Source organism: Hipposideros armiger, unplaced genomic scaffold (assembly GCF_001890085.2).
Source record: "Hipposideros armiger isolate ML-2016 unplaced genomic scaffold, ASM189008v1 scaffold_1323, whole genome shotgun sequence".
Classification (NCBI taxonomy): Eukaryota; Metazoa; Chordata; class Mammalia; order Chiroptera; family Hipposideridae; genus Hipposideros; species Hipposideros armiger.
The window spans coordinates 228,198-251,507 of record NW_017732673.1 but is presented as its reverse complement, the minus strand read 5'-3'; the positions used below and the strand labels follow the sequence as shown (position 1 = coordinate 251,507).

Here is a 23,310-nt window from a genome sequence, read left to right as displayed (position 1 = left end):
CATAACTGCTCCACTCCAGGGGGGCCACGTGCTCCACGTGCCAGGCACAGGCCACTCACCGCGGGGTCCGGTACACAGCAGGAGAAGGGTACCCCGCACTTCTCGCGGCTGTAACTGGCACCACTGCAATTGAAGTAGACATTGAGGTCCCAGTCTTCAGGGCCATATGCCCCACAGCACAAGTTCTGCAATCAGAAAAGCCGAGAACCATCAGGGTTTCGAAGCCAGGGCTGTGGCCGCCCAGCACAAGGTGTCAGTCCTGGGGATGCGACGTTAGGTGTGCCTCCATCTATATCACACAGAAAAATGGGGGCCTGCCCCACTGACCTCACCGTATGCACAGAGATGCTGAGCACTGTGTCAGGGGGCCCTTTACAAAGGAAACTGCGGCCATGACACCTGCCGGGTCCAGCACACAGGGCTGGCTGGCCCCACGGCCCTCCGGCCTCGGCACAGAGGCTCAGCTCTATCCCTCCTCAGCCTGGAGCCTGGCCTTCCCTCCATCCCTGAGCCCAGAGCGGGTGTCTTGCTGTCCCCGGAGGCCCCTCGGCACCTCCAATGTGGTCCGCTACTACACCCAGGAGAACATCTCGTGGGAAGTATGTCTTCCTCCCCAAGAAAATTCCAAGCTGGTCCTATCTACCTTTTTCGCTTCTTTACAAAAAACAGCAGCTGAGTATCTGCTCCCAAGGAAAGAGTTATAACTGGGGTGAATGGAAACACAAAGCTCAGCCCTCACCTTCCCACCAACCCGATGTCTGGTGTAGCGAACCCCCATTTGTCTAAAAAACGTGTAACACCAAGCACACTGTAGCACCCCAATCCCAGAGCAGATTTTGTTTTGCATTTGTCCTTATAGCTGACATGGTTATGGCCGTAATCACAGCAAACATACAACAAAGATTTCTGGTATTTTTACTTCTAAAGTAAAATCCCATCTCCCCCACCTCTACCTCTCCGTGATTCCAGTTGCTCTAACGATTACCTAATATTTCACCATGAGGAAGTGCCATCATTTACTGAAAACCTCTGGGAAACTCTTTTTCTAAAAGGAAAGATAGGCTGGGGTGGCAGGATAGCTCAGTTGGTTAGAGCATGAACTCTGAACAACAGGGTTGCCGGTTCAATTCCCACATGGGCCAGTGAGCTGCGCCCTCTACAGATAAGATTGTGAACAATGGCTCAACCTGGAGCTGGCTACCACTGAGTGGCCAGCGGCCACTGTGAGCTGCCATGAGCCACCATCCGACGGGCAGCAACCAACTGCCTCACCCGGGTAGAACGCAATGATCATAATACCAACATGGGTCAGTGAGTTGCATCCTCCACAACTAGACTGAGAACAACGGCTCGACTGGGGGGGGGGGGGGGGATAAAGAAGTAAAAAGAAAGGAAGGCAATGGAGTAAACTTCAGTGTCTTTAAGGCCGATGCAGGGAGGAGCCACCCGGCTGACACCAGCACACCCAAAACAGTATGAAACTGGAGAGAGAGAACGGCAGCGTTGAACAGAAAAGGCACAGTGGGGACATTAGACAATGGCTGGGACTTGGTGACTTTCACAGACTCATACAGATCATGGTGAACAACCCAGGAAGGATGTCTGGTCAGAGAGATGGGTTTTGCTGGATCCCATGACACATAAAATAAGGGTAAACAAGTTCTGGTTAATAATGAGGGCAGATCAGTTATTTTTAATGCTCTCTAATTTATTTCCTTCTCAAAGCCAAAGTGTTCCACATAAAAAGTTCCTGAGGAAGTTAGGTTTTCTGGCAGCGCACAGCTCAAACAAGAGCCTTGCACAGGCCGGAGTGGCGACAAGTCGGTTCCTCCCTGGCGGACGCTGGCTGTAGTCCGAGCGTCCAGGTGCAGCCGCACACAGCGGGGCATGGAGGTCAGCTGGAGAAAAGGCCACGGCCTGGGACTGCTTAGAAACCCACCCCCCTCCCGGGGACAAGTTCCAGGGAGGTTACATTCCTCTCCATCTGAGGATGCTTCCTCCAGGCAGCTCTGGCTTCTCAAACAGGAAGGGGAAAAGGTCCCAAGGAGGAAGGGGACAGGAATAGCCTCAGACAGTGAGTCACAAGCTTGGTGGGGGGGAAGTCCTGCCCCTCAGTACCCACAGCACCCAGGGGACTGTGGCCGCCTGCATGGCCAGGACTAGAGAGGCTGAGCTTCCCAGGGGAGCAAAGAACAGGGATCCTGGGGGAGGGTGGCCGTGGAGACAGCTGGACTTCCCGCCCAATCCAAATTGGGGGAGGGCACGTGGAGAGCAAGCCTGGACTGCCAGGCAACCATGAGCAGGCAGAGCTACACTGACCAGAAACAGGGGGGCCCCTCCATGGCCTCTGTGCCCCATGTCCCCTCTAGCCTGGCTCCCAAGCAACACAGACTCACACCAGGAAAACACGTGCTCTATCAGAGTGATGCCATGGGCGGTACTTACGGCTTTCTGAAGGGAGTCAATGAGGTTCTGCAGGTCAATGTCATCCCGGTAGGATCTGATGTTGCTCTCAAAGAACTCCCGGAACCGGTCTCTCACCCAGTCCTGGAATAAGAAGGCCAGCACGGCCACGGCCAGCTCCAGGAAGAAGATGAGCACAATGGCGCCACAGAACTGCCGGGGAATGAGGGTGGGAGCGGGAGTCACCACACCGCCAGCCCCACAGCCAGGTGCATAGCCTTGTCTGACCCAAGACCCACACTGGAGCCCTGCAAAGCCCACGTCATTAGCTGGGCGACTCTGGGCAAGTTCACCTCATCTGTAAAAGGAAGATATTCAATCCTACCCACACCACTGCATTGTTGGATTAAGAGTCAAATAAGCTGAAGTATAAGAAAACTCCAAGCCAACGTATCAACCACCTCTTATGAAGTGCTCTCCCCAACCAAGAAGGAAACCCCATCACAGGAATGAAGGACTATGCCAGCCTACCAGGCTCTCAGCTCCTCAGGGCAGAGCCTGCGGCCCAGACACTATCTGACCACTCTGCTTGCACACACAGCCATCTGAGTGGCTAGAAATCTAACCTGTCACCTCCACTCCGGGATAAGGAAACTGAGGGGTGTGTAGCTTGCCTGAGGTCGCATAACTCATGCATGATGTCTGAGCTCCCAGGTAGGGCTCTGTACAACTCTGCAGTGGTCAGTGTTATCAGTGCCCACGCTGTATGTAAGTATACGACAGTCAACTGCACAAAGCACTCTCCAGGAGCACAGCTGCCCCAGCCACCGCAGAGGTGGCCTTCTGCAAGGGCCCACACAGCCACAGGTCCACACCCTCCCTCCCACTGAGGCCGACTTCCGGCCTGCAGAGGTGGGTTCCCACCACCATAATCACCGTCCATATAGCAGCCTAAGATGGGGTAACATACACATGCACACACACATGCAAACATACACACACACAGGGCCCTCCAGAATGGAATCTCCATTCACACAGCAGCAAGATACTAAACACATTTTTAGGAGATTAAAAAATTAGGGGAAAAAAAAGCATGTGTTTTGCTTTTTAAGTTAAGCCCAGGAAAGAGGAAGCTTGATCTAAAAAATTCAACAAATAATATACTGGGAAACACGATTATGTGTTTTCCCCATCAGGTGCTATTTAATTTTAAGTGAATGCTTTTCAAAATGAAATGTGTTATCTAAATATAAAACTAAACTCTTGGTAACTTGCAGTTCTGCCAGCAAATTAAGCATTCTGCACTGCACATCCAACACACCCTGGAGGAGGGAAATTATTTCCTAACGTTACTGACAATATCTTTTGATCTTAGCCAGGAAGGGCAAAAGTGAGCAGCAAACAAACAATTTCTTTAGAACTTGGGAGGGAAGATAAAACGCAGGGGTGGGGGTGTGGGGGGGTGTGGAGCTGGACTAGGAGCAGCCAACTCCTCCCACTGGGAGCTGGAAACCAGAGGGGCCAACTTGTCTTTCTCTGCAGGGTTGAGAAGCGAGCTCAGCTGATTGTTTCCTGAAATCTTACCATCTGATGCAAGGGCTGCCCCCTTCCCACACTGCTGGGGCCCAGGGAAGCTTGTTAAGAGCAGCTATCTGTTCCAACCGGATAAGGTATAAGCCTGCCCACCCCCACCCCCACCCCTTCCTGTCTCCTCCAGTCCCATCCCTGGGGCCACTCACAAACTTGAGCAGGCAGATGTTCTCCCGCAGGGCCCCCACGCAGCCAGCAAACCCCAGTGTGAACATCACCACGCCCACCATGAGGACCAGCACCACAGGGTCAATTCCATGCAGTCGGGTCACTTTGGTGAGGTCGGACAGCACCCCCTGAAAGAAGCAGAGACAGCAGGGCGGGGTAAGCCTCAGAGCCAAGGTGCCCTGAGGAACTGGGCTGTGTCCAGAACTAAACTGAGGAGGGCAGGGACCTGCGCCGAGAGGCTCAGTCTTCTCATGAAAAAGCCAGGAGAGAGTGTGGCCGCTGCCCCTTTCGAGGCCCCTCTGCCCAGCAGCTCCTCACCCACCTCAGCCCCCAAGGCCTTCACATGCACCATTCCTGATCTCCATCTGGGTGTGAGTGTCCCCCCCCACCCCCCGAGACAGACCCCACACTTGTCCTGTGCCAGGCCTGGGTGGAGCGGGCCCTGTGCCACAGCCTCACCCTGGCCTCTGGACACCTGGTGGCTGTCCATGCACTCAATTCGTGAAGAGCACCACTGTCCTGAGATGAAAATGGCTTCAATATGAACATTCTTGTGGAAAACACACCCACCAGGGGCACACAAAGGCAGCGCTGCCTGTAAGACATTCTGCGATGATGGGGGGGGGTCAACATGTGCCCCGTCCAAAATGGTAGCCACTGGTCACAGGTGCTACTGAGCACCTGAAATGTGGCTAGTGAAACTGAGGAACTGAATTTTAATTTGTATTTCACGTCAATTAAGTTAAATATAAGTAGTCTCATGTGGCTAGTGGACAGAGCAGTTCTACAGGAATCTGAAGAGAGAGGAGAGAAAACAGCAACCAGACCAGGCAACCCAGCAGGGACCAGGGAGGCTGGGGTAGCCAGCCAGGCCTAAACGCAGGGCTCTGCGGGTTGGACTGCTGCTGTTCTGGAGGTGGCCACGCGATGGTGCTATGAGTCATGAATTGAACTGGCTTCCAGGCCCTAGCCAAGCGACGTCCCTTCTAAGGGTGCACAGGCCCCCCTTTGAAGGTGCTTAAATCCAAAAAACGGGTCTTATCCAGTTCCTAAGGCCATGGCAAGAAAGCCCACAGGTCTAACAGCTCCGGCCTCCTCTTTCTGGAAGCAAAGGGAGGTTCTGTTGAAGAAACAGGACCCTGGGCCTGAGGCTCAAGAGGAAGCTTTAGTTCCCACTGTTTCCTGCCTGGCCTGTTACCCTGTTCCTTCTCTCCCTGCCTCCTCCTCCCTCCCTGTTCAGCCCTTACCACCCACCGAGCCACAAAGCCAAAGGTGGCACCACAGTTTCATCCTGCCCACACCCAGTGTAGTATCCTCCCTGGAGTTCCAGTCACCCATTGTCCTTCCAAACAGGAAGAGCCTGGCCTCCCCTCCTCACCTGTCCTCCATGGGCTGGGCAAGGAGGTGCACAGGTAAGTAAACCTACCCCTGCCCCACAGGGCACCCAGGGGCCCGTAAATAGCCCTACTGCCTGATTCTGGGGTTCTTTATGTGGGCAAGGACAAGAGCTTCAGGAATACACCCAGGGGCACAGGCAGAGTCAGGATGGTGGCCCCAGGCCTGCCCTGGACACAGCTGCACACAAGCCCCAGGGCAACTTGGAGCTTCTGGGAACAGAAACCAGGGCTGTCCACACTCACAGAGCTCCAAGCCCCAGCCAGCCCAGCCCCAGCCTCTAGCAGCGACCCTTGCATGGGGAAGCACAGCGGGCCACAGGACCCCAGGAGCTTCGTGGCAAGTTCAGTAACTACTTCCCAAAGCTGGCTCTGTCAATATTAATGATGACATATCACTACCTTGCAAAAGAAATGCTTGTCCAGGAGGAGACTGGAGAAAGAAGGGACAATTGAAGCTGAATGAACCTGGTTCTGGCTATCCAATGCTCAGGGTCCTAGTGACAGTTACACCTACCTTTTCGCTCCATGCCCACAATCCGGCTCCGAGGAAGGCAACACCAGCCAACTGAGCAGGGGTGGGGGTGGGGGGCAGAGAGAGAGAGAGAGAGAGAGAGAGAGAGAGAGAGAGAGAGAGAGTTAGGTTGGAAACCAGCACCATAAATGCACTTCTTAGAGGACCAGCACCATAAATGCACTTCTTAGAGGGTCCACACTGCTAGGCAGGGGGTGTCAATGGCCTGTGTCCATGCCGGGTAGAGCAGGGGCAAGGTGGCCCCTCAGCCTCTGCAGATGACAGGGTCTGTAACCCAGAACAAAGGGACAGCAAGACTCTTCAGATAACCCACGCTTACCTTCTCTGAATGTTTGGATAAACTCCTTCAACCCCACCCAACCCCATGCAGAGGCAAAGATCTCAGAGCACACCATCCTGGAGACTATAGAGTCAGAGAAGTCAGGCCATGCTCTGTTTCTTCCCCATTCTGCAACCTCCCTGCCCCCCAACTCATTTCAATGCACTGTCTGGTGTATAAGAAGACATCGCCACTTGTGACAGCTGCTCGGCACAGCTAAGGCTCGGCATAGGAATGGGCACCGCTGTCAGGGGCACAGAGCTCAGTGCCACCTCTGCCGCCCACCTCAGGTCTCCAGCCCTGGAGACACACCCAAGCACACACAAGCTGCTGTCCAGGCATTTGCTGGCCACGGCTGGGCCTCCTCCCTGTGGCTCCTACACTGCACACAGGGCATACAGGTGCTCGGGATATGCTGGGTTATTCGTCACTACATCAAAACAGGCCTATGCTAAGCAATGCTCACCCCAGACAAGCAGTGACCCCCCAACCCAGACTTCCCATCCACAGTCAGGGCCAGGCTGCCTCGCCTGCACCACCACATCACAACACCACAATACACCACACAGATCCCTGAACCAGGGAGGATTTTTGCCATAAAACAGAACCCCTCATGGTCTCTGCAAATTGCACAGCCTCCTGTTGTTCTGTTTCACTACTTGATACCACGCCACACTGAGCTGCCATATATCAGTACTTCATGATAAATAACAGGGCGACGTGTCTCTATGGCTCTCAGCTTCCCTAAGTATTCTCAAAGCTTCAGGACAGTCTCGTCTGCTTCGTTCACTGCTAGGACCACGAGGCTGGAGTGGGAAACAAAGGCCCTTGAAAGAAAGCCCCGGAGTTCTCAACCTCTTTTGCAACACAAACCGCTTTCAGGAAATGTGTGCATGCCCAGTATTTTGGACATAATTTCAGAGGGTTCAGACTTCTCATGGCTGGTTCCCACACAGCCTGTGGACCCCAAGTGAAGAAGCCCTGCCCTGACCTGATCCCTCTGTTTTACAAAGCGGAACACAAGACCTCAGAGGACCAAGACCAAAATGCCAAGCAGTGGCGGAGAGGAGGCCAGATCCCAAGTCTCTGTTTAATTCATTCATTCCCCCCTTCATTCACCAAATACTGACTGGGTGCATCCTAAGTGCCAGGCACCATCTCAAGCTCTGGAGCCAGCCCTGAGCCGTACAGGCAACACCCCTAGACCGCGGAGCTCCCGCTCTAAGGGGCCCGCACAGGGTCCTTTCCACCACACACACTGACTGCCCGCTTTTAAGTCCTCCAGTGGTCAACTACTTGACGAAAGTCTGTTTTCTTGACGAGGCGCATGACCACTTCCTCTCCCCAGTGTCTCACGCTGCACAGAAAGCAAGCCCAAAGGTGACCAGTCACTGTCTGCTGATGTCATCCGACACAGCTCATTCATTTCCTTCTCGACCAACGCACTCAGCTTTGGGGCCACAAAGCACATCCTCAGGCTGTCTCCCACACTCCCTGTCACTCCTCAGTCCCTTCTGTTGGCTCATCGTCCACTTTTAGAACCCTCTAAACGCTGGTGAGCCTCACTGCTCCAGCCTGGAGCCCACCCGCCCTCCCCGAGCCCTCCAAATGACCTCATGACTCATATGACTTTAAAGTCTATCTATACTGTATACTGCCAGCTCTGAAATCCAATTCTCCGGCCACAGCTGCTCCTGAGTCAAACACCCTAATGTCTGCTTGCTCGTCCACCTGAGCGATCAAAGCACAACATTTCGATCTTAACATGGCCCCAAATGGAGCCTTGGTCTCTCAGCCCCCAACCAATTCCTCCCCAACTCTTCCTTCCCGTCTCATTAAATGGTGCCACTGTACAGCTACTCAGTCATTTAAGACAGAAAACCCAGCCTCATGCTTGATGCCTCTCTTTCCCTCTCTCCACATTCGCCTCACCAGGGCCCTCTGCTGACTCTACCTGCAAAATCTGCAGCGCATTTGGCCCCTTTTCTTCCTGACTCTGTTCCCATCCCTTCAGGGGCCTCAACTTGGCCTCCTCACAGGTCCTCAAGTAACTAGAACAATCCTTTAACATAAAGATCAGATAACTCCACTCCTTCAAACCCACCAATGACTTCCTTTTACACTCAGAATATAATTCAAACTCCTTGCCACAGCCCACAAGGGCCTACGTGGCCAGGCTTTGGCCACATCGCCAATCTCATCTCCTATCCATCTCCCCACTCCAACCCTACTCCCAGGCCACCCTGGCATTGTTACTAGTTCTTGAACTCACCAAACTCATCCTGCCTCAGCAACTTGACAGTATTCCCTCAGCCTAGAATGTTCTTCCTCCATAGCCCTTCCTGCCTTTCTTCCTCACTTCATTCCAGTCTCTGCAAATTTCACCTCCTCAGAGATGCCTTCCTCTACTACTGTCCTAGGAGGACAGTCCCCCCCCCACCCCCGCTCCCCCCCCATCACTCCTGATCAGCTCCCCTGCTTGATTTTCCTCCGGGCCACACGAGCTGTCTGCCTGTCTGTGTCTCCCCTACTTAAGCCCTCTGAGGGGAGGGGTATTCTCTCTTTTACTCAGGATTGTATCCCAAGAACTTGGAGAAGAACTTGCCCCCACAGGGACAGAATGGGCACAAATGAGTGAGGCACCCAAGCTCCCAGGCCAGGGCGGTCTTTGCCTGGGATCCTCCCTGCTCTCCTCTCAGGCACACTCATCCCCGGGTCTAACTCAATCCAAATGCATTCAAATCAAGAGGGCCAAGCAAAAGCCCAGCCTAGCCCAGCTCCAAGGCCAGGCCTACACAGCGACATGAGGGCCAGAGCAGGACCGGGCCTGGAGGCTGTCCATCCCTATCCCCTATCCAGTGTCCCCAATAAGCATTCCAGCACCTGCCTAACCACGTTCCGCGACAGCCCACCTGCCCGCCTGGCACCACGTGGGACGGAGGAAAGTCTGCCCCTTGGGAACCCCTCACTGAATTACAGTTCGCTGGAGCCACCAGCCCCCCACCACTGAGCACAGCTCTCCTTCTCTCACAGGGACTAGGCTTTAAGGAGAAGGGCTCATGTTTTTTTCCATTCTGTTTTAAAGGGAAGAACTAAAGTTACCTCGCACCAGAAAAGACAGGAACTGGGGGTGGGTCACATGCTAGATCATGGGTTCAATGAACACTGGCCCAGGGCACAAACTTTGGGGACCAACACTTGTTTTAGAGGCAAGCTGACTTGAGGGAAAGACCAGACAGGGGAAGTGACCTGTCTGGGTGCTCACACAACAGCCCCCTGAAAGAGCCCCGACACTCGCCAGCTTCACCTAGCTCCCATCAGAGCCTCTTCCTCGGAACTCTCTCGGGCAGACGGTCTGTGGGGCCTGGCTGTCCTCACTGGCTGCCAACCATCCAGGAGTGACAGTATAGCTAGGTGTCTTCCAGCTTCAGGGTAACCTTCGTCTCTTTTCTATAAGGCCCACAAAGCCCAAAGGGAGGCCAGCCTTGGACCATGGGGCAGGTCCACTGCAGCCGTCACCATGACAAGTGGCACCACCCTTCCCTGGGTGCCAGGTGCTGCATTAAACACCTAATACACTTAAAGAGGCCCTTCCATACCCATGGCACTGGTAACATTACCCCCACTTTTCAAATAAGAAAGCTCAGATATAGAACAATGTGGTTATTTGCCCCCAGGTGGCAGAACTAGGACCAAACCTGAGTGTCTCTGACCCTCCTGACATCCATTATCTCACTGCCCACAGGGCAGCCACCCAGGCCAGGAAGAAGGGCCAGTCACAGGGGCCAGGACGTGTGGGAGTTTCACAGAAGGGGCTTCTGGCCTGGGCGACTCTAAAGCCAACGGCCCCCACTGTCCACCAGGTGGTAAGGGTCAGTATGCCCATCCAGGGCAGGTGGCCAAGGGAGCGGGGCTTCTTTTTTGAGGGGAGTGGGGGGGAATTACCACTGTAAAAATTCAATATTGGCCTTTCCACCTAAGACAAAAGCCCCTATGAAAAAAGGTGAGAGGTCCTCCTGGGGCACACTGGGCTGGTCCAGCCCTACTTGTCCTAGGAGCCACATGTGAGCTCACCATGTGAGCAAGCCTGTGGTGCTTGACTCAGGCAGGTTCAAGTCACAACACAAGTGCAGACACCCAGCCAGGCCCTGCTGGGCCAGAGGGCGGTTCCAACACCAAGCAGGTCAAAAGCAGTCCCGTATCACCCACAATTTAGTGGCCCTGGCCCCTTGCAGGAGCACTTGTGTAAAAGCACTTATGCAATTCACACAGCCCCAGAGGCCTCTCCTCAGCAGGCACAAGGCAGACCACGAGCAGCAACGCAATACTTTCCAGCTCTGCCTTGCTGGCCAACTCTTGCAAACTCCCCCGCCAGATGCAGGATGCCATTCAGGGCCCCTTTCCCTGGGCCACCTATAGGAGCCTCAGAGAAAACCGGAAGGAAACCCAAGAACGAGTAAACCACTGAAACTCTGTCCAGGGCAGCGATGAACAAACGAACAGCCCTGGTCAGCCAGGCCTGGCTCCAGTCTCCACTCTGCAACTTCTAGCAACAGGACTTCATGCAATTCCAGGAACTTCTCTGAGCCTGTTTTCCTCGGCAAAATGGGGTGACCCTCCCTGCGTTGTAGGAAGATTGTAGGACTGAAAGAAGTATACCTGATGTACTTACTTACCCTGGGGCACAGAGCCATTCTGAGCGGGCCCTGCCCTCCCGCAGTGGAGGCAAAGCAGAGGCATGGAGGGGCCTTCAAGACGCCACCAGCATTTGCTGGACTAAAAACACTCTGCACCCTCCTTCCCTCCCCCCAAAATCTCCCTGCACCAGTTCTTGTCCCAAGACAAGGTCCTCCCTTCCAGAAGCATCTGTTTCCTTGGGCCTCTGGAGAAAACGGTAAAGCAGACTTTAGGGAAATGGAGCCTTCTAGGGGCTTTTCAAATGAGGCAGGAAAGGACAATGGAAAGAAAACCGGGCAGGGAGTGGAAGAAGCTAAAAGAGTCTCACCTCCGTTCCTAACTCACCCTGCAGCCTTGAGCGAGCCATCCCTCTCTTAGACCTCAGTTGGCCAGTCTGCACCATTAAGCAGTTGGAGACCAGGGATCTCCAAGGGCCTATGCACCTCCTGCTGTCTAAGATTTGCATTCATAAATCATGCCAGGTGGAGACCCCATGGTCCTGGCACTCTCCAGAATAGGAAATCCTGAGTTCAGAGAACACCAGAGATGCTTGTGGCCACTTGAAATACCAACAGTTCAATTATTGGCCAGAAAGGATGCCAGAGACCATAGATCCTAGAACCAGCGGGGCCCTGAGAGTCCAATGAGCTGAGGAGGAGTACCAGGGCATCTGCCCGAGTTGGGAGGCCTTGCCCTCAAGGCTGTGGCTACTCTGAACCTAAACAGAGCAGGGAATGTTCCTTTCAAAACGATCCCACTTCTCAGTGGGAGTTTGGAAGGTCTGGGAGCCAGAAGGGGCACTAGAGCTCAGCTTCCTCATTACAGAGGGAAACAGGGCCCAGGACAGGATGGTGCCTTGCACAGGGTCACACGGCTATCACACACCTGCTTTCCTCTTGCCGGAAGGGTGGTTCTGAGAATAAGCAGCACATGTGCCCTTCCTAGCACACCCAGTGAACCCATACTAGGGGCCCCAGCGGGAGGAGTCAGGACTACCCAGAGGGTTCTGGGGCAGCTTCCACAGATGTCTCTGTGCTCCCGGATAACAGAGCCCACCCCCACCAAGCCCCGCCCAGGAGTCTGATGTGTCGCCTTGGAAAGGAAGGAAGGAGGAGGGCAGAGTCATCCAAGGGAGGTTACAGGCGGCTCCCCAAGCAGCTAAGAGAAGGAACTCCCAACCCGGCCTTACCCCCACCCCAGTCTCTGCCATCGCTGGCACAGCTCAGTGAGTAACAGTAGACAGAAATCCAAGATACTAAGCCAGGGCTTGACACTTCTGAAAGCCAAATAGTAAATACTCTCAGCTCTGCATACTGGATGGTCTCTGTTCCAACTACTCAACTCTGCTGTGATAGCAGGAAAGCAGCCATAGATAATGTGTAAACGAATGGGCGGGGCTGTGTTCCAATAACGTATCTGCGGAGACAGGCAGAGAGCTTGTCCTGCAAGCCAAGTCCTGCCCTCAACTATCACACTAAAACCATTTGGACCTACAGGCGAAAGTCAGGGTTTCCTTCAGCTCAGCCACAGGAGCCCTGCCACATCCCTATAATTCAGGTCTACAACCCTGGTGTGTTTTTATATTACCTCAACAGGTCTTACTAGCCTAAAACTGTAAATAATCCAAATAATACATTCCCACAACAGAATGTTACACAACAAAGAGAATAAATGATCTACATCTACATACAAAAGCATGAATGAATCTCACAAAATATTTAACAAAAGATGTCTGACTCAAAAGACATAATGCTGTTAAGAAAATATTATGGATTGAATGTTTGTAGTGCCCCCCTCAAATTCTTGTGTTGAAGCCCTAACCCCCACTTTGATGGTATTTGGAGGTGGGGCCTTTGGGAGGTAATTAGGGTTAGGTGAGGTCATGAGGGTGGGGCCTCCATGATTAGTGTCCTTATAAGGGGAAGAGAGACCAGAGCGCAGAGCTCGAGCGCTCACGCTCTCTCTCTCTCTCTCTCTCTCTCTCTCTCTCTCTCTCCCTCTCTCTCCTCCCCACGCCCCCACCAAGTGAGGACACAGCAAGAAGGGAGCATCGTAAGCCAGGGAAGGCGTCCTCACCAGAACCTGACCATGCTGGTACCCTGATCTCAGACCTCCAGCCTCCAGAAATGTGAGAAAATAAATTTCTGTTGGTTAAGCCAACCAGTCTATGGTATTTTGTTATGGCGGCCCAAGCTGACCAAGATAGGAAGAAAACTTACGTGAAAAAGCTCTATCTAGCATCTAGTCAAAATTACTAGATAGGCAAAAAGGGGAAAAAAATGTGACCTACAACAAGGGGGAACAAAATCAGTAACTAGAAAAAGACATAGGAATGACAGCGAAGATGGAATGAGCAAAGATTTAAAAGAAAACATTGTGAATATGCTCAGGGATTTAAAGGAAAATATAAATGTAATGAGAGAAATAAGAGAAAATAAAAAAAGATCTAAATTAAACTATTAGAAATAGAAGATAGAATATTAGAAATGATAAACTGACTAGATGGGTTTAACATCCAATTAGATACTACAGAAGATGAGTGAACTTGAAGTACAAAGCAATAGAAACTATCCAAACAAAAGGATGGAGGTGGTAGGCTTGAATAGAGCCTCAGTGACCTCTGGGACAAGGTGTCCTAAGAAAAAAGTAGTGGAGAAGGGTGTACATTTGAAGAAATAATGGTCAAAACCATCCCAAATTTGATAAAAACTGCAAACTCACAAATCCAAAAAGCCCAGTGAATCCCAAACAGAATAAACAAAATCACAGCAGTACACGTATCATAATAAAATTGCTAAAATCCAGTAAGAAACTCTTGAAGTGAGCCACAGGGGGAAAGAAAAGCCACATAATATACAGAATATGCATATATGAGATATTTTAACCAAATGAAATGAAAACATATCAAAATGTATGGAATGAAGAAAACATATAGCATGAAACACTTACACTAGGGAAAAAAAAAATCTAAAAATCAATGATCTAATCTTCTACCTTAAGATGCTAGAAAAACAGCAAAATAATCCCAAAGTAAGTAGAAGGGAGGAAATAAAAACAGAAGCAGAAAAAAGTAAAACAGACTGGAGATGGATGGCAGCAATGGTTGCACAACATGAATGTACTTAATGCTGCTGAACTATGCACTTAAAAATGGTTACGATTACAAATTTTGTTATATATGTTTTACTACACTTTTTTAAAATAAAATTTTAAAAAATTTAAAGAAATCAATGAAGTTAAAAAGAGAAACACAACACAGAAAAACATCACTAAGCTGAAAGAAGTCAGATTTGAGAGTCGATCTAAGTTAGATAAGTTGGGGGGGTGGGGGAGGCAGGTCAATGGTTGCCAGCGGAAGGGTGGGGAGAATAACTGGGGAAGGGCTCAGGGAAGTTTTCTTCCCTGAAGTGGTGGAAATGTTTTCTGTCTTCATTGTGGTGATGGTGGTTACATGGGGTAAACAGCTGGCTGTCAACTCATCCAACTATACACTTCAAATGGGTGCATGTTATTCTTTCGAATTTACACCTCACTAGTGGTGAAAAAAGCATTTCTGGGGGGAAAAGGGTACAAACAAGATGGGACTGAGGCACTCCTAGGCAGAAACAAATCACTCCATGCTGACTATGTACTGGAAAAAGGTGCAGAGTTACACACACCAATGAGTTAGACTTGACACTCTCCTGTGAGCATATAATAACCATAAATGCTGGGCAATAATTGCAGTGAACCGTGACAGCCCTTCCTCAGAAATCCTTACTTGGCTGGGGGGGGGGAGGGGTTGTTCTTAGCCTCAGATGTGCCTGAGCTGATGAAAAGGGAGCTGAGGCCTGCAGGGCTCAGCTCCATAGGCAACTCCTGGTTCTAGTGGAGTCTCTGATTAAGCAATCCTTGACCTCTGCTTTGGCAAGCCTAAATGTGGAAAAATACAGACACACCCCTCTGTGCCAAAAGATAAGGTGATCTACTTCCTATGAATTGGGGCGGCCCTTCTAGAGACTCGACTTTGACTATACAAATATGTCAGGCCAGTCAGAACAATGCACACACCTTCTAACCCACTTCATCTCCCTGCTGGGAATCAATTCCAGCAAATAATTTCCCTCCTTTCCCCACAGGGAAGAAACTGTATTACACAAAACTAATCACTGCATCCTTATCTAGGATACTAAAAAGAAAAAAAAAAAAGATGGAAACAACCTAAATGTCCAATATGGGAATTTCCAAAACTACAATCAGAAAGACTATGTAGCAACCTGGAATGTTCTATACGAGGTGTTGCTGATATGGAAACACAGGCTCCCAGACGGCAAGGATATTCTCACAAGACTATGAAACTGTGTATGGCCACAGACAGGAGAATGGAGCATGGAGAAGGGGATGGCGTAAAGCTGAGGTGCCTTTATAGAATTTCCATGCAATTACAAAAGCTTATTAAATGAAACTTGAAGAGGAAAAAGATAGCACTTCTCAGCAGGGAAAATGAAAAGACACTGCACACATTACTAAAACACTAGATTTTTCCTTTTTGTGTGCATTAATTACAAAGAGGTGGATGAGGAGACAACATCTGCGCTCAGACCTAACATCAGGCCTCGGGTCTGATAGCACAGGGACAGAGCCCATCTCACACAAGGGCAGTTCTCTGTGGCCAGAATAATGATCTAGAGACAACGGACCCATGGTAGGAGATGCGCACTCCCCTCCCCATCAAAGGAGGAGCACAATGAAAGCCAGAGGAAGAGAATAAGACCCTCGCCCACAAAGATGCTGTAAACGGGCGGGGGGAGCTCGCTCGCTTTTAACTCCTTCCCCATCAGACTTGCTTTGCCTCTCTTTTATAGGGTGACCACATGGCTCAGTTTGCCTGGGGTTTGCCTGGGACATTCCCGGGGGACACCTATTGTTCTGGAAAAATTCCTAATAACCTCTTTCGCTCTTCAGTTTCCCAATTTGGACCATGTTCCCCCTACTCACGGGAGGCCTCTTACTTTGAAGGAAGGGGCCTCAAGCCAGGCTGATCAGAGCACCAATGCCCACGGCTCGCCTCTCTCTCAGAAACTAGCAGCACACAGGCTCGGAAGCTAACTCCTGCATCTCCCAAGCACAGAAGCTGCGGCTCAGACCTGCCGTCCCTGAGGAAGGCAGTGGCAGGGGGCTCTCCTCGGGAACACAGGCTTATTATCTGGGCTCACGAGGGGCTTCAGGGCTTCACTTTTAATCCGCCTCTGAAACAGATCCAGGAAAGGGCTTTATCTAGACCTTTGCAGATTAAACTCCATACTGGTGGTAGGAAGCAATCCTGGCATGGCTGACATCATCTGACTCATCTCTTGAGAGGACTCACTCAGGAAAACCAGGAAAGCGCGAATTCTTTGTGGAACCAGGTGGGGTGAAGCTGACTGTACCTGACACCTCAACGTACACCTCTCCCAGCCTCCCTTCCTCTGCAAGTCAAAGTGAGATCTTTTTCTAAAATTTTAATTGTGGTAAAGTATACATAATATAAAATTAGTCATATTTATGTGTACAGCTTAGTGGCATTAAGTACATTCACAGTGTTATGCAACCATCACACCATCCACAGAACTTTTCAGCTTGCAAAACTGACACTGTACCTATTAAACAATAACGTCCCATTCTCCCTTCCCCCCACCCCTGGCAACCACCTTTCTACTTTCTGTTTCTATGAATTTGACTACTCTAGGTACCTCATATAAGTTGAATCATACAGGATTGGTCCTTCTGTCACTAGCTTATTTCACTGAGCATAAAGTCCTCAAGCTCCCTTCATGTTGTAGCATGTGACAGAACTGTCTTCTTTTCTAAGGTTAAATAATATTCCACTGCACGTATAGACCGCAGTCTGTTTATCCAGTCATCTGTCGGTAGATACCTGGGTCGTTTCTACCTTTTCGTTATTGTGAACAATGCGCTGACCATGGGTGTTGCCAATATCTCTTCATGATCCTGCTTCCAGTTCTTTTGGGTATATGATTAGAAGTGGAACTCTGGGTCATACAGTAATTCTATTTGTTAACTTTCCGAGGGCCCACCACACTATTTTCCATAGCAGCTGTACCATTTTACATTCTCACCAACAGGGCACAAGGGTTCCAACTGCTCCCCATCCTCGCCAACATCTGTTATTTCTGTTTTTTCATACTAGCCATCCTCCTGTGTGTACAGATAACGGTATCTCTCTCTGTGGTTTTGATTTGCATTTTCCTAAGTGGTCTAATAGAACCAAAGAATGATTATACTGAAAACAACAAAAATGGTAAAATGCGTAGTGTCTTTTCATTTTCAACTGCTGAGAAGAAAGTGGTACCTTTTTCCTCTTCAAGTTTTATTTAGTGCTCTCAAAATGCTGTGCTGGCTGGGAGCATCGTTTCCCTGACATCCCTGTGATAAGAATCCCATGGAGCTCAGCTCACTCGGTAAAACACACAGCTCAGAAGAAAGACACAGACATTAGTGGCATCCACGTTTCTCACCCCAAGTGAGTATTATCATTACCGGCCTCTTGGGGACAAAACTCAGCCCCTAAATTGGAGGCAGAGAAGCTTAAGAAAACAGAGTGTTACAGGTATAGCATAAAGGAAGTTACTGTGACAATAATTCTGAACAGGGCAAACCACTGCTAAATAAAACCTGTGCTGGTTCCAGTACCTAGAATTGGTCAAAGAAACAACAGGTTGCCTTCTGCATATTCAAACCTGCCTGCTGAGTCCAGGTTCCCCATCAACACCTCAATTCTGCTGCTCCAACTGCTCATTGTTAATTCATCAAAACAAAACAATACTATAAAAACTCTCCGTGTAAAATGATTTCATCTGTACTTTCCTTCAAAATATGGGGGGGGGGGAGCGGTATAAATCAAACAGTTGGATGGATTGGATGGATGACTTGGTTAATTTTTGAAACTAGGTGATAGGAACATGGGCATTCATTTTATTCTATTTTTCTCCATTTAAAACAGAGAATGGGGCTGGCCGAGTGGCGCGTTGGTTAAGAGCTGGCTTGGGATGCCAGCTCTGAGCAGCAGGACCCCGGTTCGGATCCCACATGAGGGCCAGTGACACTGCCCCTACAGGTAAGATGGTGAACAACAGCTCAACCTGGAGCTGGGCTGCTGTGAGTCACCAGCAACGGCGTAGGCTGCAGCCCCTGCTGCAGTGGGCTGCCGTAAGCTACCATGTGTGGCCAGCAGCCAGCGTGAGCGGCCAGCAGCTGGTGTGAGCTGCCAAGAGCCGCTGTGAGCGGCTGTCCAGAGGCCGGTGACCGATCTGCCTCACCCAGGAAGAGCGCAATAATAATACCAACATGGGCCAGTGAAGCAACGTTCTCCACAACTAGACTGAAGAACAAAAGGACAGCAACTTGTTTGTTCCCCTTCCCCTGATTTCCCAGCACTGTTCCCCTCCCCCAGTTCTCCAATAAAATCTTAAAAAAAAAAAACAAAGAACATCTCTAAGGAATTAAGGGCTTGGCCTATCATTTTAAACATTTTCAGCAACCTTGTGAGGCAGGCAGCAGGCAGGTGAGATCAGTATTTCACAAAGACAACATTGAGGCTTATCAAGGTCACTAGTTCAGGTGAGAGTTCAGACTGATCCCCCAGAAGCCTCCCGGTCCCTGAGGGCTCTGCACCCCAATTCTGAGGCCCCACTCCACACTCCCAATTCCTGTGCATATATGACAGCAAATCACCATCAAGAACCCAGCAGGGCGGGGCCCATAGCCTACCCCACCACCAGGCACCAGGCCTCCCCCTCTCAATTTCCCCACCAAGCTCTCCCAGGCCTCGTTTTCCTGACTGCTCCTTTTTGTCCCTTCCTGTTCTGCCCCAGTGCACACTAACTGGAAAATGATTAACTCTCAACCACAGGCACTGCCAATTCTGCAAAACTCCGATAGTGCCGCAGCACCCTTCCATCACCAAACAGACTGCTACAATTCTGGATTCGTGAGCTCCACTAGTTGAATTTCGTATTATCTGCCAAGTGAGTAAAGCTTCCCAAAAGCTAAGACTGTTCTGGAAAGCCTCTGAGACCAGAGTCACAGGGCCCTCAGCGGCCGCAGCAGCAATAAAAAAGTTGCACTGTAGCTGCAGAAATCAGGATGAGAGTCAGAGGTCAAGGCACAAGGTCAAGCAAGCACAGCCGGCGGCGAGGACGACAGCTGGGTGAACGGCGTCCAAAGCGTGAGGCTGCCTGCCTAGGCCAGGTGGCCTCCCCTGTACACATGGCTGGGGGTGGGACTCCAGGTGGAGCCCAAGGGCTCTCCTGCAGACAGGGAGCAACGCAGGCTGGGAAGCCATACCTCTCAAGGCTGGGACAGCCAGTCCTCCCATTAGGAGGGTCCCACAGGAACGACATCCAATGGCCAGCACTGTCCTACCTCAGAGGCCATGATGAGGTTGGTGGACAGCAGGCTAAGCACAGGCAAAGACCTGGGATAAATGGCCAAGCATTGAGTCCCACCCTCTTTCTCCAGGACACATAACCCCCAAAACTTTCAGATAAATGCTCAAGAGATTGATGCCCTGTAATCAAGGGTGGAGGGTTTTCAAGAGTTCCAGTCCTAATGTTATGGGCCAAGCAAGGAGCCCACCCCTCCACTGAAAAACTTGTAAGTTTTCTTTCCTATAGAAATGTTAAGTCTCCTCCCTAGTTTCTTAGTTCCTTAGCCCCTGGCTTTGATTACTCTTCTAATCAGTTTCTGAATCCTGGACTAAAGATTGCTCCTAGCCTGAATCATATAAGTCTCCTATCCCCCTGCTTCTTGATTGTTTTGTAAATCAGTTTCTTAATCATAAACAATAGATTGTTTTTAATCTGAATCATAAAAATCTCCTACCCCTGCTTCCCATAACTACTTAAACGCCTGTAGCTTCCCAACATCCCCCAAGTTATTCCGGACCTAACTCTTAGACAATTCCCTCCCAGAGATGAAATAGGTTTTAACATTTCCCCAGGCCAGTAAGTCTAATGATTCTTTCCAAACCCATTCTGGGCCCAGCTCCTGGACAACTGACGCCCCTTGAATGACCGGCTGACTGGCCACAGGCTCCTTAAGACTAACAGATTTATTAATTAAAATCTATTTTTCCTCATTCAGGGACCTTGGGGATACAGAGGGTACCCCAGCAAGACTGAAGCCAAAGAAGCCAACTCGGTCTTCCTCGTCCAGGCAGATCTCTAAACCCCTTCCTCTCATCTGAGATCAGCTAGGGTGAGAGTTCTGTGAATCCCCCAATAGGCAGGGACAGCTCTACACCCCTGTCCAGCAGGAAGCAGATACAGAAGAAAAGACCTCCTGTCCCTCAATTTCACATAGAGAGATTTTATGGGGATCACATCTCTCAAGGGGAAAACAAGGCAGGCAGTTAGAGGCAGGCATTGGGTCTCTGCATTCCTGCACGTCCAACACAACCCACAGAATGTGACTGCCCCAAAGACCTCCCCTCTCCGCCCAAAACTTCCCCTTTTCATTGTAATTATCTACCCCTATGGGGAAACAAATGGGTACAAAATACCCGACTGGTCCAGTCACTCACACCTGCAGTCTAAAAAGATGAGGTAATAACCTCGTCAATCACAGCTGTCAATCAAGTGGTCCCATGCCCAGAGAGGAACAGCCAGCCCATTCTAGAGAAAAAGGATTAAAAACTCCAAGTCCTGGCTAGTCAGCACCTTTTGAGCTCCCTTTTGCTCGGCCAGCTCCAAACTCTTTGGAGTGTAATTTCTCTTCTAATAATGGGCCCTTGAGCCATCCTCTACTGTTCGGGTCCGCTTCTATTTCTTTGAAATGTACTATCTCTTCAAATAAACTGCTCTTTCACCACTTTACTTCTGTGTCTCATTCAATTCTTTGCTCGAGATGCCAAGAACCTGGACACTGCGCCAAGGAGGGCCTGCTCTCTGGTAACACTAATACCTATGTACAGTGACAGATGGTTACTAGATTTACTGTGGTGATCACTTCATAAGGTACATAAATGTAGAATCACTATGTTGTATACCTGAAACTAATATGATATTGAATGTCAACTATAATTAAAAGTAAATGTAAAGGAAAAAAAACCTTCCAGTCCAACTAGGAAATGCCAAAATCTGCAGTAGAGGCCGAATGTATAGGCCATTTATTCTGTCCCTCCTTCTGTCTGCCCCCACCCCCCCACACACACACAAGACACTGATAAATGATGCTCACTTAATGGTTTTAAAAGCCTTTGTACACGATCATGTCCTCCTGTGCAGAATCAATGTCTGCCTCTCCCTGGACCAATCCCAATGGCAACACACACATGCTATATATCTCTTAACCCCTGGACCATCTCCAGCCAGTGCCCAATTGTTCTGCTCCTCTTTAAGGCAAGAGTCCTTGAAAGAACTGTGGCGAGTCACCAGTCTCCATTTCCTCATGTCTCACTGGCTCCTCAGACAACCACAGGTGGGTTTCGGACCCCCCCCCAGAGCACACAGTTCTGGTCAAGGTCACCAACAACCTCTACCTTGTCAAAGCCAATGACCAGATTCTGTCCTCGTCCGACTTCTCCTCCCTGTGGTACAGCTGACTGCTCCTTTCTACCTGGAAGGCTTCCTCGTCTTCCTTTTACCTCCAGCCGCTCACTCCCAGCCTACTTTGGAGCGGACCCTCCTCCTCAACCCCTCCTCCAGCATCCCAGGCTCAATATCCAGACCTCTCCTCCTGTTCTCGTCAAAGTGCTCGCCCTCAATGACCTCATCAAGGCCACCCCTTCCTCTGATAGCAGTCAAGACTTTCATCTCCAGGATGGTCACTGACACAGAAAACCAACATCTTTATGTAGCTGGCTAAGAGACCATTGGTTTCAAGCCCTTCTGCCCTCAAATTCCAGCTCAGGACATGGTACCAGCATTCATCCCCTCACTCTAAAGAATCATTCCAATCAGATCACACCATCCAACGTATAACTTAGCAAGAGTCAGTGTAAAAAGTAGCTTCCTCCTCCTTGCTCTGTAGGCTAAGGGCACTTTGGGTTAAACACAAGCACCACAGGGCAGGGCTTTACCACCCTTGTCCAGTCTTATCTCCCAGAGCCTAGAAGGGGGCCTTGGCCCACAGGCAGAAGCACACAAAATACTCTGCAGCGATGTGATGTGACGTTGGGGCGTGACGGGGGCAGGGCTGGAGGCCACAGATACACATCTAGGCCAGAGACCCAAGCCTTCCTGAACCCCCCAGGCTACGGTAGGAGCCCCTGAGTCTGGTTCTCAATTTCCCTTCCCCATCACAGCACGTAAGGGTCCATTCATAATTTACTTGTTGCTAAGGCAGGGTTTATCAACCTGGCCCACCAGCCCATCCAGAGCCTCAGGGGGCCTGGCAAGTCAAAAGTATGTGAAGCATCATGACTTTCTAAATAAAGGACTGAGCAAGGGAATGCAGCCACTCTCATGCACTCACCCAGAAGATGATGTTGTAACTGAAGAGGAAGTACTTGTACCAGCAGCTGACCTCAGCATTAGAGTATCTATAATAGTGCATCTTCTGAGAAGCAGGACCTGTGGAGAGACGTGGCAGCGATGAGGTGGCAGGTTCAGTTTCAACACATCTCCCCAAAACCTGCTCCCCAAGGAGAGAACAAAGGTGAGGCTCATACACAGACTCCAGAAATCTCCAAATCGTTTCCCTGTGTTCTTTCATGCATCCAGGCACAGGTGTACTACATCAATGCGAGCTATCAGGCAAAAAGCAGGGTAAGTCAACTTTCCAAAAACAGCCAAAAGAATAAGAGAAAGATTTTTGAAAGAATGGAGAACAGTGTGATTTTTAAAGCGTCCCCTGAATGCCAGGACTTCTGCTTGGAGCCTTCCCAAACATTTACCTCATCACCTCTCTATTGGGTATGGATTTTTCTACTTCACAGTGGAGGAAACAGGGTTTCGGAAAGGTCACGTGACTCGCCCAAGGACAAGACAAAAAAATGACAGGGTTCAGGATCTGAATCAAGGATGGGGGATTCCACGGGGTGATAGATGGATGAACATTCCATGCTCCATGTTCTTTCCACCTACCACTGCCTGGAGGGCAGCCAGGTGTTGAGAGAGCCAAATGAAGAAATAGGAGCTTGGGCCAGCTGAGTGGCGCATTGGTTAAGAGCTGGCTTGGGACACCAGCTCTGAGCAGCAGGGCCCTGGTTCGGATCCCACATGAGGGCCAGTGACACTGCCCTC

The 23,310-nt window shown here is 50.3% G+C and overlaps 1 protein-coding gene across 3 annotated transcripts in view; it reads right to left on the bottom strand.

Moving 5' to 3' along the window:
• Nucleotides 1-23,310, bottom strand: part of TSPAN14 (tetraspanin 14) — a 51,693-nt gene that overhangs the window by 5,764 nt on the left and 22,619 nt on the right. For 2 of the 3 annotated variants that reach the window (XM_019633499.1, XM_019633500.1), the window contains exons 2-6: nucleotides 22,541-22,638; nucleotides 6,073-6,123; nucleotides 4,143-4,289; nucleotides 2,446-2,616; nucleotides 60-185 (exon numbers count right to left, since the gene is read on the bottom strand). In XM_019633499.1, coding sequence (XP_019489044.1) covers nucleotides 60-185; nucleotides 2,446-2,616; nucleotides 4,143-4,289; nucleotides 6,073-6,123; nucleotides 22,541-22,621 — 576 coding nt within the window. In that variant the 5' untranslated portion in view covers nucleotides 22,622-22,638. Of the gene's footprint in view, nucleotides 1-59; nucleotides 186-2,445; nucleotides 2,617-4,142; nucleotides 4,290-6,072; nucleotides 6,124-7,539; nucleotides 7,651-22,540; nucleotides 22,639-23,310 lie in introns of those variants that run through there. The other variant, XM_019633501.1, reaches the window with a different exon arrangement.